This window comes from Microcaecilia unicolor, chromosome 11 (genome assembly GCF_901765095.1).
Source record: "Microcaecilia unicolor chromosome 11, aMicUni1.1, whole genome shotgun sequence".
Lineage (NCBI taxonomy): Eukaryota > Metazoa > Chordata > Amphibia > Gymnophiona > Siphonopidae > Microcaecilia > Microcaecilia unicolor.
The window spans coordinates 107566242-107583089 of record NC_044041.1 but is presented as its reverse complement, the minus strand read 5'-3'; the positions used below and the strand labels follow the sequence as shown (position 1 = coordinate 107583089).

Genomic DNA, 16848 nt, shown 5'->3' with positions numbered 1-16848 from the left:
TCAGCTCAGCTCTAAAACAGATAGGGAAGGCTGTACAAGCAAAATTCACGCAAAGGGACTTTCTGCTGGATAGCAAGTCAAGGATGTTAAATGAGACGGTAGGTATGAGTCTATCTAGCCCATTATATGGGCTGAAGCCAGTAGGTGGAGATTGCCACCATATTCGCTTCCCCAAAACAATAGCAAAAGATTACTAGAAATAAGGGGCTTCCTATATGTAGATATTTAATTTTTTATTTCATGATATTTATATCACCACAGCTTAAGATATTATTGTAGCTGGTAGAAACAACAGTTATAAACTCTGTACTTTGTGCTCATTTTTCTACACTGTTCAATACAATACAGATAGCGAAATGTCATTGAGGATATAAGTACATAAGTACATAAGTAGTGCCATACTGGGAAAGACCAAAGGTCCATCTAGCCCAGCATCCTGTCACCGACAGTGGCCAATCCAGGTCAAGGGCACCTGGCACGCTCCCCAAACGTAAAAACATTCCAGACAAGTTATACCTAAAAATGCGGAATTTTTCCAAGTCCACTTAATAGCGGTCTATGGACTTGTCCTTTAGGAATCTATCTAACCCCTTTTTAAACTCCGTCAAGCTAACCGCCCGTACCACGTTCTCCGGCAACGAATTCCAGAGTCTAATTACACGTTGGGTGAAGAAAAATTTTCGGTAGTACACTCCTATCACTATCCTTTTCCCCTTTGCACATGGAATTTCAATCCACAGTGATTCCAAGGAGTGTTTTGTTTCCTGCAGAATTTTCAATCTATTTGATTCAAGGCTCTCGTTAATATACAATGCTACCCCTCCACCAATCCGATTCACCCTATCACTACGATATAATTTGTACCCCGGTATGACAGTGTCCCACTGGTTATCCTCCTTCCACCAGGTCTCAGAGATGCCTATTATATCCTGTTTACTGATGGTTACATCTTAACTGTTGTTGTCATCTACCTTGGGAAGCCTGGTATTATAAAGATGGAATATATTGAAATGAAATGGATGTAAAATTAAACTCTCCTTTCATTGGGACAAATGGAATCACAACCACAGCTAATGAAAACTGAAACTAAAAACCAGAGTGCTTTTACAGTGGCTGACTTTGCTTCACAATCCAAGTCACAGCGGATTTCATAACTTCATGCCAAATTTAGGACGCCTTTTACAAAGCCATGATAGCGATTCCGACCTGTTAAATGCGACGAAGACCATAGGAATGAAGTGGGCTTTGTCACATTTCTGACCTGGAATCACTAGTGTGGCTTTGAGAATGGAGCCCCTGAAATTCCTGCTACAATTTTGTATCAAAGCATTGATTGGAGCACTCTATTTAACAAATAAACTATTGTGCAAGATTAAACCTGCATTACTTAAAAAATAAGTACAACCCCACCACCCCACAAGAATACAAAGAATAGCCCCACCCAGGACTACCTTACAATCTCAGGTGGTATAGTCAGGGCAGGAGCGATTTTCCAGCTCCAGTAGACATTTTGAGTGCAGAGTCAGAATGGGCAGGAGTAAATGGGGATGACCCCTTCCCCAACAACACCCTTAGACTACCAGGGATTGTAAAATAGACCAAAGGGGCTTACAGATAACGGGGGAGATGGAGGGAGACAATCGGGACAAAGCATAGATTTCCGGTCAGAACTGAAATTAACCGAAAATTAAAATAACACCTTAATTTGAATCCCTTGTCTCATTCACACCCCTGATGAAGCTCCTCCATAGACTCTTGTTTATCACTTTCACATACTCTTTGATCGTCTTGTTCACAACCCACTGCCCTTGGAATATCTTGTCATTCTCTTCTTATCTCCGTCCTGTCCTCATTCATAGGTGCCCCGTATCCTCCAGAGCCCCAACCGCGACCTTTCACGGACACACTACCTCTCCTAGCCTGACTGTGCTGTTTCTCTGTTCCTCCCCTTTTATGCACTGCTGCAATGTAGTACAATATCCCACCCATTGCACCTTGAGGGGACCACGGTAATAAACAAGCAAGGCAGATGTGTGAGACTGTGGCTCTCTGCCTGCTGCTACTACCGTTTCCTGCGCCGTTCTCGTCTCCTTTGAGGTAAACCTCAGGGGCCTGCACAGGAAGCAGAAGCGGCAAGCAGAGACCAGCTGTACCTCACCTCAGCCTTGCTCGTTTATTAGAGCAGACCCGGCGAGGTACAATAAGTGAAATGGGAAACCTGGAATAAGGGGAGAAAAAGAGTAATATTAGATTGAGGTGGGTGAGGGAGAGATAGACAGTGCCATACTGATGGTGAAACACTAGATGTGCTGGAGAGCAAGAGACAGGGGGACAGTACTGCACAGTAGGAGGAAGAGAGGGGTATTTCTGGATGCAGGGGAATAGATAGGCATGTGCAATTCTAAATAATTTCGTTGTTGGGGGGAGGGGATGAAAACAGAGACTGGGGCACTGCTGCATGCCAGAGGTAGAGAAACAGGTAATGTTGGATGGTCTGGAGAGAGACAGCAGAGAGAAGAAATGCTGCATAGGAGGGGGAGGGGCAATGTTACCTGGGGAAAGAGAGATAGGCAGTATCAATGCTGAATGGTGGGGAGAGTAGGGAGGGGAAGGGAAGAAGACAGGGTCAGGGGGAATCTCAAGGGGAAAAAGAGACAGATAAATAGGAAATGCTAGTTGATTGGGGTGGGGTGGGGGAGGGAAGGACAGGGGAAAATATTCATGGGGGGGGGGGGGTGAGAGAGAGAGAGAAAGAGGGATAGGGCAATGCTTGATGTGCTGAGAAAGAGAGAAAAGAGAGAGGGCAATACTGAATGGTGCACCATTCAGCATTGCTACTTCCTATCTCTCTTTGCCCTTCATGGAGGGTAGGAGCAGCACAAGGCCTCTGCTGCATTTTGATCCCCCTTCTCCAGTGCGACTTGGGGCAAAATGTCCTGCCTTTGTGCCCCTTTGGGTGGCAGAAGGTGAAGAGGATTGCGGCGGAGGCAGTGGCTTGAATAGAGATGAAAGGACATTCTTAAAGAAAGGCTTAAATGTGATGAAAGATTTGTCTTCAGGTAGAGGCTTAAGGAGTTGGTTCCATAAAAGCGTTGCAAGGAAATAAAAAACACTCTGCTGTGTAGTAGCAAGCCGTAGATAGAGTCAATAGAGAATCCACAAAGCGTGGAGAACTCAAAGAAGACCCACGGATACTTTGTAAAACAAACAAAAAAGTGGGCACAAAACCAGGAGTCCCAGAGACTGGATCACAGTAAAGCTAAAACCAAATTTTATTAATTAGTATATTTGACTCGACACAACCGTTGTGTTTAGGCCAAAGGGCCTGCATCAGGAGTCTAAATACTAAGGTAGACAGCTAATGATGATCCAGAATAAGAAATACTGGCGAATAGTGTATAAATGGTCTTAAAAAAGACCTTTGTATTGAATTGTGGAACGGATCACTTGCGTGAAGAGTTCAGCAGTAAATTTGAAGAAAAACGTCCTTTTTAAGACCATTTATACACTATTCGCCAGTATTTCTTATTCTGGATCATCATTAGCTGTCTACCTTAGTATTTAGACTCCTGATGCAGGCCCTTTGGCCGAACCACAACGGTTGTGTCGAGTCAAATATACTAATTAATAAAATTTGGTTTTAGCTTTAGTAGCAAGCCGTACCAACGATGGGGATGGAAGAACAAGGTGGTGGTCATTGAGAAGGTCAATACTGGAGAGGGAATATACGGAAAAATTAAGGAAGCCAAATTACTGGGGGAGGAATCACGAAAAGTCCTGAAAGTCAAAAGAAGCAGCTTGTACTGTTATCCAAAGGCAATGGATAACCAAAACAGACCAGCAAATATGGAAGAGACACTCTCAAATTTACAGGCACGTCATAAGAATAGCCATACTGGGTCAGACTAATCGTCCATCTACCCCAGTATCCTGTTTCCAGCAGTAGGCAATCCAGGTCACAAGTACCTGGCAGAAACTCAAATAGTAGCATCATTCCATGCCACCAGTTCCAAGGCCTGCAGTGGCTTCCCCATGTCTGTCTCAATAGCAGACTATGGACTTTTCCTCCAGGAAGTCCAAACCTGTTTTAAACCCAGATATCCAGTTTTGCAAGTAGGTGAGCATTAAGGCCTATGGTTTACTGCACACAATTCTCGTTGTGCTCTAAATCAGTGGCGTAGCCAAGGGTGGGCCCGGGTGGGCCCAGGCCCACCCAATTTGAGCTCAGGCCCACCCAGTAGCAGCACACCTATGATGTGGCTGGCAGGGATCGCCAAGCCCCACCAGCCAAAAACTCCCAACAACTATCCCTCCTGAATACCTTGTAAATAGAAGATCTTGGCCTGCAGCGAGCAGCGACTGACACATACTGTTCACACCAGCCTCACAACCTCCCCTTTGATGCATTCCTGCCTATGTGGAAACAGGAAGTTGCATCAGAGAGAAGGCTGTGGAGCCAACATGAGCAGTGTATATTAGTTGCTGTTCGCTGCCAGTGAAAATCTGCTATTTAAAAGGTATACAGGGAAGGGGGGATGTTTGAGAGACAATGTGGCATGCAGGCCAGAGAGGGAGAGACCAAATCACTTGTGGGACAGGGTGGAGTTCTGCCCACCTATCTTGGGACCAGGCCCACCCAAAATAGGGTGTCTGGCTACGCCCCTGCTCTAAATCCGGACGTGACATTAGAGATGTGCTTTCTTGGATTGCTGCACCCCCAGCTGAAGAGTCCTATTCGTCTTGGCACTTAAATCGTGGCCTCCCTGCTATCTGGAGTGTCATTTGCGAGGCAAATTTGATTGGTATTACCAATTTTTGTTCCACATTTTTCCTGAAAGCAGATAATAGTCTGCTAATACCAAATTTGAGAACACTGGAAAAATAAATCAGTTTAAAGCAGCAACGGGAAAAAAAGTAGAGAACAACAAAAGAAGTTTTAGTATGGAATGAGTGGAGCCTGAGAAAGGGCAGGTTAGATAGTACTTTATATGTCCCTACTCGTTCTCATGTTCCATGTAAATATCCTTCACGAGGCTTCGATTATAGCAACATTTTATGTGTACGGTATGTGCACATAAAATGTACATACCGCATAGGATCAGTTAAGTTAATTTCTCTTCCTCTCACATGAAACCTTAAAGAAGTTGAAAAATGAACACCGAGTCCAGGCACGAATTGTGGGGGAGGGGAGGATTCAGCAGGCCCGCCTTTTTTTCAGATTCCAGTTCTCCATAAGGTCCGCCCACCCTCTATATTAGTGGCAGTTGGGTGTTTCTCTTTGTTATTCTGTTTCTGTAGAGCTTTTCACTTTGCAGGCTGAAAATGTCTGGTCGTGGTAAAGGTGGGAAGGGTTTAGGGAAAGGGGGTGCTAAGCGCCATAGGAAAGTGTTACGCGATAATATCCAAGGGATCACAAAGCCCGCTATCCGGCGCCTGGCTCGCCGAGGCGGAGTCAAGCGTATCTCCGGCCTCATCTACGAAGAGACTCGTGGGGTGCTGAAGGTTTTCTTGGAGAATGTTATCAGAGACGCCGTCACCTATACTGAGCACGCCAAGAGAAAGACAGTAACAGCTATGGATGTGGTGTATGCTCTGAAGCGCCAGGGCCGTACCCTATATGGTTTCGGAGGCTAAAGGACCTGACCCTTATTTGAATCTATCCAACCCAAAGGCTCTTTTAAGAGCCACCCACACTTTCAGTAACAGAGCTTTGATGTTAGCTTCTTTATTTTGTCCGTATGTTGGAAGAATTTTTTTGGGCCAGCCCTACTCAAGTAGCAAGAAGGTAAAAGGCTCTCTTTCCCACACTCCTCTCAATATATCTTTGCAAAGAAAAAAAGATCTTAAAACCTCCCTTCACTTTGGGAGATAAGGTAAAATAGTGCAATAGCTGGGTCAGCCCTACTCGTGCAGCAAAATTTTAGCGCTTTAGGTGGAGAAAGTTGGGTGGCTCTGAAAAGAGCCTTTGGGTTGTGTGTGCCCAAGCTGTAGGCTGAGCCCGCCATTACTTGGAGCTGGTGTACTTGGTGACGGCCTTGGTGCCCTCCGACACGGCGTGCTTGGCCAGCTCACCGGGTAGCAGCAGACGCACTGCGGTTTGAATTTCCCTGGAAGTGATGGTAGAGCGCTTGTTATAGTGAGCCAGGCGGGAGGCTTCTCCAGCGATGCGCTCAAAGATGTCATTCACGAAGGAATTCATGATGTTCATGGCTTTGGACGAAATGCCGGTGTCGGGATGAACCTGCTTCAGTACTTTATATACGTAGATAGCGTAGCTCTCCTTCCTGCTTCTCTTGCGCTTTTTGCCATCCTTTTTCTGGGTCTTGCTCACGGCTTTCTTCGATCCCTTTTTGGGCGCGGGAGCAGATTTGGCTGGTTCAGGCATGGCCACAAGCTCGACGGGCAAATTCTCTATCTGGAGTCCACAAAGCAAAGAATCTTAAGCTAGTAGTGCAGTGAAAAAGCTTGTTCGGATGGCCATTTATAGGTACCCCATGCAAATTTCTGGCGCTGAGTTTCTCTCCTTTGCTATTAGGTCTAGACCAATGGGACGTCATCAGACCGCCTGGCAGCCCTCGGATTGGCCTATTTACCTGGCCATTATGATAATAGCTGAGAGAGGCGGGCTTCAGGGCGGTCGTTTCTTAACCAATCGCGAAAGAGATGAAAAAAGAGTGGTAGAGTATAAAACCGGTTCGATCTGTGCTGTGCCGCACTGACTGGCTGCCTTCAGCTATTTCTGCTAGAACCTGATCGAAATGTCTGGACGTGGGAAGCAAGGGGGTAAAGCTCGGGCTAAGGCTAAGACTCGCTCATCCCGAGCGGGGCTGCAGTTCCCCGTGGGGCGCGTGCACAGACTGCTGCGGAAAGGTAACTACGCTGAGCGTGTGGGCGCCGGCGCCCCAGTCTATCTGGCGGCGGTGCTGGAATATCTGACCGCCGAGATCCTCGAACTGGCTGGTAATGCTGCGCGCGATAATAAGAAGACCCGCATCATCCCCAGGCACTTGCAGCTGGCCATTCGCAACGACGAAGAGCTGAACAAACTGCTAGGGAGAGTCACCATCGCGCAGGGCGGCGTGCTGCCCAACATCCAGGCGGTGCTTCTGCCTAAGAAAACCGAGAGTCACAAGGCGGCTAAAAGCAAGTAAAGCTGTCCCGCACAGAGGACGAAATCAAACCCAAAAGGCTCTTTTCAGAGCCACCTACTTTATCTTGTAAAGAGCCAGATTTCAGCACAATATGAGTATCACCTTTAAATAAATAAAATAAGGAATCCTTTATTAAGTGTTTCTCTAGGTTAGGTATTCCCCTTAGAGACTGGTGGTAATAGCCCTGAGTACCTGACTAGTGAGCTTTTCGTTTTAATGACATAATTCTTTGGCGCGACAAGGACAGCTAACAAAATAGGCGGGGGAAAGAAATCAATGATTTGAGAGAACACATGGAGTTAAACAAAATTAGGTATGCAGGGAGTTCTGAGACGACCAGTGAAGACAGAAATTTTGAAATAAAAGCTCCTAATACAGAGCAAGCAGCAGCTTTTGTCAGGTCTCCTCTCCGCTCTCTCCTAACTCCGGGCAGCAATTTTAAGGTCTCGACCGGGAAAGATTTCTGCCCAATCCCTACACAGGGCGGGCTTTTCAAACTTTGCCACTTTTTCGCTCTGCATACTTTAAACAGCCGCTATTCCAGGGTGTTGCCAGCTTGAATAATACTTATCATATCTGCGTGTGTGTGAGAATCCAGAGAACGAATGTACATGTGATGACATTTCAAACTGTGTGTAGACTTGTTTAATCACTCTGATCAAGGGATTAAAAGATGTGTTATACTCAGAGAAAACTTGCATTCGAAAATCAGGTAATTTGATCTCATAAAGCACTTCTAACCTTTGCCAGTTTTCTTTGAAACAAGCCATTGAGGGTTCTCTCCAACAATATGATGGTGGTATCTTAAAACAACAGGTAAGGGGGAACTGAAGGTGCTCCCTTAGCCTGTGCTGCTCATCTTCTTTTCCAATTGGCAGAGAAGCATCTGACCATCCTACTGGGAGTGCACTTAGCAGGAACCTTGAACACCCAGGTAGAGCATCTCAGCCACCACTCCCTGGACCTGGGGAAGTGGGATCTTTCACCAGGAGTATTATCTCTAATAGAGTCAAAGCAGAGTCTACAATGCCTAAATTCCCAGATTTTAGGGTATAGTTCAGAGGAGCTGGAGGATTTTCTTCAAACCTAGCTACAGAACTCTCTGATTTATGTTTTTCCCCTGGCCACTGATAAGCAGGGTCCTTGGCTGAGCCACTCTGCATCCAGGGGAAATCATTCTGTTTGCTTCAGATTGGCCCCTAGAAACCTTGGTATGCAGGTCTCATACATCTCCTGATAGACCAGCCTATCCCTTTGCCTCTTTAGAAAGGTCTTCTTGTTCATACGAACATAAGAGTAGCCATGAAAATGATTGCTCACCACTTGTCACACTGACAGGAATTGTCAGTAATATTCTTAGAACAATGCAGAAATAAAAGGTTGTTTGAACAAATTTGAGCATTTCATGAGGATTCTAAAACTGTCACAATTCAGATTTACTTATCAAAATGACTCAAACACACTTTTAGATATTAATGTTATTTAATCCTCAAAGAGTGGTTATCAAGTGATGTGACAGTGAATTGCACGTAATGATGGAGGAAAAAGCCTTTGTATCCCCGATCCAGAAGACATTTTTTATTCTGATTGCAGGGGATGAGATCTCCTTCTTGATTCAAATTAACTCTTTATATTGTGTATAGTATTTTATCTCACATAGTTTAATCATGAAGCAGCAAGCACTTATCTTTATAGTCCGACGGGGTCCTGTTTTGCCGTGTTCGGCTTTCTCAAGGATATAGACCTCCTGCTTGAGCTGGTTTCTGTAATACGGGAAAAAAGGCCACTGAACGACTGCCTGCCTCCAATTTTCTATAGGATTGTACATGTCTACGAATGCAACGGTCTAACTTTATTTCTTAAATATCTCCATAAACATATTGAACGGACTTTATTCAGTATGACTTCTTATCCGCGTGCTCCACAGGCTATTCAAACATGGCGGCTGCTTTTCTAGACGCTCATTAATGCAGCTCGCTTTCTATTGGTAGATGGCATTGAACATGCCTGTGTTGTCGAAATTACTTAAAGAGCTCGCACTAAAAAAAAATGTTGCCCACTGGATCACGGTATTAAGACCTCCGGGTTCTAGGGATTTAAGTCTGAAAATCCACCGCTGCTCTAATTGCAGGAGGTGTTTTGTTCTGTTGCCTCCTCTCATTATCTGTTGTGATCTGATCAATCGCAAAGCAGCGAAATTGTGCAAAATCATGTTTAGTCCTATTAAAATGTGCTACTAAGGGGGAACCTAATTGCATCCGCTTCAGGAAGACTCTTGTGCTTGCAACATGGAACCCCCCCCCCCCCCCCCCCCCACAAGCCACAGAAATCCCATGCATGAGGGTACATTTTATAGTATAAATATTTCTATGTAGTTCGAGTCAGGTAGTAAAATGTTCCATGGTATGTGCATTTTATTATTATTATTTTTATTTCCCACTGCCTACAGAGAATCAGATTTATTAAAAAGCACAAAGGGAAGGAGGCAGAAGCACAAGGAAAACAAGAATGTTAAAAACCAGCAGGACCAGAAATTATCAACAGCCTATCTCTGGGATGTGATTTGATATACCACCCTTCTATGGTTACCATCAACATGGTTTACATATTATTTTGTGGGGCAATGGAGGGTTAAGTGAGTTGGCCAGAGTCACAAGGAGCTTCAGTGGGAATTGAACCTGGTTCCCTGGCCACTGCACTAACCATTAGGCTATTCTTCCACTCCTAATGACATTGAGATTCCTGATTTCCAATCAATGCTAGTTTGATGACTAGCACTAGGGTTTAACATACCTCCACTCTTTAAGATTCATAGAAGGAGTTGTGAGGGTAGATAAGGTGAGACAGTTGGGCAGATTGATTAGAGGGTAGGGGGGTGTAATTCCCTAAAAGATAGCACATTTTTGATTATAAAAAGCAACATAAGTATTGTGTGTGTCACTGCCAGGTTGATCTAGTTGGGGACGGCGGGGGGATAATACATTTGTTTGGGGAAAAAATCTTATAGACTATTGTTTTTGTTTATCATATATGATATCCTGTGATATATTTTTCAAGTAATTTGTTTATTGGGTTCTTGTCTATGCAAAAAAAATTCAATTAAAAAAGGCACAGGCAGCTCCTTGTGACTCTGGGCAAGTCACTTTACCCTCCATTGCCCCATGTAAGCCGCATTGAGCCTGCCATGAGTGGGAAAGCGCGGGGTACAAATGTAACAAAAATAAAAAATTTATTTATTTATTAGGATTTATTTATCACCTTTTGAAAGAATTCACTCAAGGCGGTGTACAGCAAGAATAAGTCAAACATAAGCAATAGTCAATTACATAAGTAAAAATATTCAAACAACAATACAAAGTATGGCATAGTATGCTACATTACAATGTCAACACAATACACAATAAAACATTTTAATAGACAGCATAGGTTGTAAGCAAAGATGGAGCATATAGATAGATAAGATAGAGTAACAGGAGTAAGAAAATAAGGGACTACTTTAAAGAAAGTTCCTTGAACCATACCTTAGCTAGAGTAGGAGTGGATAAACATGTCCTGCTATAGTATGTCCAGTCGGTGTCATTTACTTCTTCCATTAAAAGCCTGGTTGAAGAGCCAAGCTTTCACCTACTTCTTGAAGTAGAGATAGTCTTGTGTTAAGTGAAGCCTTTCATGGAGTACATTCTAGAGCATGGGGGGCTACACCTGAGAAGGCTCGCTTGCTGGTATCACATCATATGATGTCCTTTGAGAGGATGTGGTTAAGGAAACTCCTTGGGAAGACCTTAGTGACCTTGAAGGTGTGTAGAGGGAGTTCCTGTGCTTCAAGTACTCTAGGCCATTTCCTTTAAGAGCCTTGAAAGTCAAACATAAGAGTTTTAAATTTGATTCTGTATTGTACTGATAGATGGTTGTAAGTGATGCGATTTATGCATAAACTTCACTGGCTATCAGTCTTGTTGAAGCATTCTGAATCAATTGGAGCTGGTGCAAACCCTTTGTAGTCAGACCAGTTGTACTGCTATGGATTTACAACCTGTCTCACTGAACAGACTACTCAATAATTACCGTGGATTCTTTTGGATTCATATTAGATAAATGAAAACTTTATTAGAGGTGCTAAAATCTACAATGATTAAGATATATATAATGATTAAGCTATATACACACAATGATTAGCTATATATAAACAATCATTACATCACTGGTCTCTACATCTAAGCAATGCTAAACAGTTCTTAGACCAGGAAAAGAAGCAATAATACACTATACATATACATATTATACATACAACATCACTGGTCCTTACATCATCCAGGCTCTTATCATCAGCTGGGGGGGGGGGGGGGGGGGGGGGGGGGGGGTCCGTTACAGTGAAAGCCAGGAACCTTTAACCAGGAACAAGTCCTCTGTGCAGTATGTACATTACTCACAGATGAGCTCCCAATTTCACTGAAAGAAACTCCCCTTTTTATTAGGCTCAGAACTCATGTTCAGAGCTAAGGAAAATTACAGAATGCTTCTCTGTCTAGGTAAACAAGCCATACTGTGGGAACGTGGTCACATGTTTTCCAAGTCCAGGTGGCCAGGCTGAACTTCCGAAAACAAGCACAATCCTCCCCTTTGCATACCAAATTAATTAAAGCTGTGTCTTATCTTCTGCAACTTGTTTTTGTATTTACAAGAAAAGTTACTTTTGGTCAAAGACAGAAGATTTCAGAGTTCATTATCGATCAAAGCAGGATTGAAAAGCAATCCTTTAAATCTTCCATTACACCAGTGTAGAGTGCATTACAGTAATCCAGTCTTGATGTTATCATGGCATGCACAAGGTATGTCCCCACTTGTGTTAGGGACCCAAAGAAACTTGGCTTTACTTGGGTTCAGGCAAAGTTTGTTGCTATTAGCCCATTCTTGAATTGATATTAGACAGGTAGTCAGTTTATTCAGGGCTGTGGGTAAGTCAGGTTCAATGGGTATGAGTAGCTGCACGTCATCTGCATAGATGTTGAACTGAGTGTCCATTGACCGAATCAGCTTGGCTAGTGGCTTGAGGTAGACATTGAATAGAATAGGTGACAGTATCAATCCTTGTGGTACCCCAAAGGTGAGTCCCCACAGTGGTGATGAGGTGCTGCCTCATCATCACCTCTGCTCCAGTCAAGGCCCTGGCCGTGGATCAATCTCCTCTCCTGCTTCTGCCATTAAGTTGTGCTGCTGCTGTGCTGTCATACACCTATGGGCGGTGGGCCCGCCAATCACCAGAGAAATCAAAATAAGAAACAGAAGCGCCTTGGAGCTAGAGAATGACACGGTGATGGGGACCCGCAGTAACTGCAGGGATGAAGACAGAGCTTTTGGGCATGGGGCGGGGACAGATCCCATGGGGCCGGGGGCATGGATTGGGACAGAGCCCATGAGGACATGGACAAACTTTGTCCCTGTGTCATTTTCTACTTTGAAACCTGTTAACGAACTAGATTGTTATTTATGTTTAAGTGATGCAGACAATATTTTGATTTTTTGGAAAAACAAGCAAAAATGCTGGCCACAACTAGCAAAATTTGCATGGAGGTTCCTGTACATCCTGCTACCAGCACATCTTCAAAGAAGACATCTTCTATTGCAGGAAGGACTGTGGAAGACAGGAGAGCTAGACTGAATCCTGAAATTATTGATGACTTCTTATTCATCCACAGCTTAAAAAATCATAACAGTGCTTCATAGGGCACATTTTCCCCCTCTAGGGCATACAGAACGGGTTGTATTTTGTCCCCCTGGACACTTTAACAGGGTGGATTAGGGTAGTAGAAATCACCTATTGTTGAACTTGGAAGGGTAGAGGGTGGTGGTGAGGAGGGTTGTTATAGCTGCTCACTGTTATTGTTTTCTATTTGTAATTTATACACAACTAGTAAAAAAAGGCACATTTCTGACACAAATGAAATGGGCGCTAGCAAGGCTTTCCTCGGAGTTTGTATGTTTGAGAGAGTGACTGTGAGAGAGAGTGAATGTGCGAGTGTGTGTGTGTGAGACTGGGTGCGAGTGTGTCTGTGAGAGTGTGTGTGTGAGAATGAGAGTGTGTGCCATGGGCCCCCCCTCCCTCCTTCTGTCCGAGTTTCAGGGTCCCCCTCCCTCCCAGTTCCAAGATCCCCCCCCCTCTTGGAACGCGAAGTCACACGCATGAGGGTGTCATCGTCCCTTCCTTCCTCCCTCCCATTTCCAGGCCCCCTACCTCCAAATTTTAAAAGTCATCTTCACTTACGAAGTCGGGTTTACGGTGGCCGGCAGCAGCGGTAACAGGCATGCAGGCTCGGCCCTTCTCTCTCTCTCAGCTCTGTTCCCGCCCTCATTTCCTGTTTCCGCAAGGGCTGGACCAGAGCTGAGAGAAGGGTCGAGCCTGCACGCCTGTTACCACTGCTGCCGGCCGCCGTAAACCCGACTTCGTAAGTGAAGTTGACTTTAAAAATTTGGAGGTAGGGGGCCTGGAACTGGAAGGGAAGGAGGGAGGAAGGGAGGGACGATGACATCCTCATGCGTGTGACGTCGCGTTCTGTTGCCTGGCAACTCTGCAGCGTTCCCTTCCAGTGATTGGTCTTTACGAACACAGTAGTACGTGACGTCATTTCAGGAGATGGATACAGCAGGAGCAGAATGCTTCAAGGCTTCACTTTCACAGAGTCAGCTTCAGAACGTTGGAGGTGCTTTTTATTATATAGGATAGTTGCAGAGCATATTGTTCCTTTTTATACTTTAATAAAAAGATTTAAATTAAAATCATAATTCTTTTAGACTTCAGCAGCTGAGGACAGAGCCTATGGGGGAAATGTATTTTCTGGTACATTCTGGATAGCTGATGGGAACACGTTCATAAGATAGGTGTTTCTCGTGAAAAGGCTTTGTCCTTATTTATTTATTTTATTTATTGCAATTATACAAGTCTTAAGACTTGACAAGAAAAATAGTTCTGACCAAGGAAATAAAAAAAGAGAAAAAAGAATATAGGAAATACATAAGTCATAACTAAATCTAATCTCTATTTTAAAGAAATTATTGAACAGGAGATCAAGATTACTGAAATACAGTTGCACCTGAGGAAGAGCACTGAAAACAGGAATATCAAATGGTGCATATATCCTAAGAAACAAAAGATTTGCCAAATCTCACTGCAAATTGGATATATGCCCAAACAACCTTATGACATTGGCCCCTCATCAATTCATAACAGACCTCACGAATCACGTAAACTATATGCTATAAACTGGACTGTTCCCGACGGAAAAAGGAAACGTTCTACTCACTCCTATACCTAAAGATGCAAAGAAAAGCGCCAGTGAATTAACCAATTACAGACCAGTAGCATCCATACCCTTAATAACCAAGCTAACAGAAAGGATGGTAACTAAACAACTCACAAATTACCTATACAAATTCTCAATACTACACGACTCCCAATCAGGATTTCGGTCTAACCACAGCACGGAAACAGTACTAGTCATCATCATGAATAAATTTAAACAAACGATTGCAACTGGCATGAACATACTATTGCTACAATTCGACATGTCTAGCGCCTTCGATATGGTTGATCATGGAATACTACTACATATCCTCAAATATTTTGGAATCGGAGGAAATGTTCTCAACTGGTTCAAGGGGTTCCTAACCACACGATCATACCAAGTGACATCTAATTCGACCACATCAGCTACATGGATACCTGAATGTGGAGTTCCACAGGGATCTCCCCTCTCACTGACTTTATTCAACTTAATGATGATACCCTTGGCGAAACTACTATCAAACCAAAACCTTAACCCATACATTTACGCAGACGATGTAACAATCTATATTCCATTTGAACAAGATCTAAAGGAAATCTCTATTGACTTCAACCAAAGTGTACACATCATGCACACATGGGCGGACGCAGTCAAGTTGAAACTCAATGCAGAGAAAACCCAATGCCTAGTACTTTTTCTGTCCCCTGACAGCCTGGCACTAGTTGTAGTGTGACCCTAAAATGTGTTAATGCCTTCACTGCTATTCTTACTCCTAAAGATCTTGACTGCTGCAGTCTTCACTGCTAAGATATGTGTGTGAGCAATGCATTGTGTGTAATGTAGTTCACAGACAACGCAACCCCACTTGCCTGTCTGTATAAGATCTGTTACTACTGGTTGTGATGCTGCTTAGATCACTCCTCTGTCTCAGCCAAGCTTGGCTCCTTTGTTTATGTGCCAGCACTTCCTGGCCATTCTTACTACCTCTGTCCTGAGAGGTCAGTCAGGTATGACCTTTTCCTCCAATCAGGGGCTGCCCCCTAGAGCCACCCTTGCCACTCGAGGACAGGCTTTGTCCCTATTGGCCTTTCTACTCCTTCTTCTCTGAGTCTGTATGAGCTTCTGGCTCCTCCCCCCCCCCCCCCCCCCCCCCCCCCCCGTCCATGAGGACAGTATCCATTTTGCTCCAGGACAAAGCAATGATCCTGTTGTAGCTCTGGAAAAGCACTAGTCTTTTCACCCCGAAAATACTCTCCTAAAAGAGGGTACTGCACTCCCAAACACCTAACTCCGAGCTGCCTCTATCTGTGGAACTACTTTTCTTATCTCTGCAATGAGCTGATCCCACTTAAGCTTCTACCTTCTCTCCACTGATACAGCTCATGAAACTACAGGGTTCCTTTGTGCTTATGAACATCTAACTGTGAGTAATCATCTATGTTATTCAATAAAGGAAGTTCAGAAAAGAACAAGAGATTTAGGTGTGTTGATGTGCTAGGGGTTTATACTTCAAGATATTGAGACTTATAGCTAAATAACTCTTAAGAAACAGCTATACAAGTCTCGAGAGACTTGACAGTACTCACCTCGCAACACAACACGAACAAATTCACCACCATTGACACACCAAAACTAAATCTTCCAATTTTGGACACCCTAAAAATTCTTGGAGTTACCATTGATCGACACCTAACACTTGAGAATCACGCGAAAAATACAATCAAGAAGATGTTCCACTCAATGTGGAAATTAAAAAGAGTAAGATCCTTCTTCCCAAGAACCGTCTTCCGCAGCCTGGTACAATCAATGGTACTCAGTCATCTAGATTACTGCAACGCACTCTATGCCGGCTGCAAAGAGCAAATAATCAAGAAACTTCAGCCAGCTCAGAACACTGCAGCTAGACTCATATTTGGTAAAACAAAATACAAAAGCGCAAAACCCCTACGAGAAAACTGCACTGGCTCCCACTCAAAGGACATATCACGTTCAAAATATGCACCCTAGCTCACAAAATTATTCACGGAGACGCACCAGTCTACATGTCAGACCTGATAGACTTACCACCCAGAAATGCTAAAAAATCATCCCGTATATTCCTTAATCTTCACTTCCCAAATTGTAAAGGTATTAAATACAAACTAACGCATGCATCTACCTTTTCCTACCTGAGCACACAATTCTGGAATGCGCTGCTGTGAAACATCAAAACGACATACGAACAAGCTAACTTCCGAAGTTTACTGAAGACCCATCACTTCAACAAGGCATACAACAAGGATCAACAAATATGAACTCCTGTACACATATCCAGAACTGCCCTTACAATATTTGCTTGCCAAACCATTACCATGTTTTTCGCTACTACTAAATGCACATTTTCTATATAATTCTTAAATATTTTGTTTCATATTCTC

General features: G+C 43.8%; 4 protein-coding genes across 4 annotated transcripts in view; 2 read left to right on the top strand and 2 right to left on the bottom strand.

The window, feature by feature from the left end:
- The window catches only part of LOC115481206, a 61208-nt gene that overhangs the window by 22640 nt on the left and 21720 nt on the right, over positions 1 to 16848 (bottom strand). Inside the window, exon 2 of the mRNA XM_030220311.1 lies at positions 5247 to 5276. Coding sequence (XP_030076171.1) covers positions 5247 to 5276 — 30 coding nt within the window. The remainder of the gene's footprint in view (positions 1 to 5246; positions 5277 to 16848) is intronic.
- On the top strand, positions 5323 to 5640 carry LOC115481228 (histone H4). Its single transcript, XM_030220335.1, has one exon. It carries the CDS (start codon positions 5323 to 5325, stop codon positions 5632 to 5634), a length of 312 nt encoding a protein of 103 aa, XP_030076195.1. The 3' UTR covers positions 5635 to 5640.
- LOC115481223 (histone H2B type 2-E) lies at positions 6005 to 6385 on the bottom strand. The gene has a single exon (XM_030220330.1). The coding sequence runs from the start codon at positions 6383 to 6385 to the stop codon at positions 6005 to 6007; it is 381 nt and encodes a 126-aa protein (XP_030076190.1).
- LOC115481217 (histone H2A type 1-E-like) lies at positions 6737 to 7205 on the top strand. The gene has a single exon (XM_030220324.1). It carries the CDS (start codon positions 6759 to 6761, stop codon positions 7149 to 7151), a length of 393 nt encoding a protein of 130 aa, XP_030076184.1. The 5' UTR covers positions 6737 to 6758; the 3' UTR covers positions 7152 to 7205.

Excerpts from the sequence above, each read along its gene's own strand:
- LOC115481228 (XM_030220335.1), top strand. The coding sequence starts at position 5,323 with ATGTCTGGTCGTGGTAAAGGTGGGAAGGGTTTAGGGAAAGGGGGTGCT.
- LOC115481223 (XM_030220330.1), bottom strand. The coding sequence starts at position 6,385 with ATGCCTGAACCAGCCAAATCTGCTCCCGCGCCCAAAAAGGGATCGAAG.
- LOC115481217 (XM_030220324.1), top strand. The coding sequence starts at position 6,759 with ATGTCTGGACGTGGGAAGCAAGGGGGTAAAGCTCGGGCTAAGGCTAAG.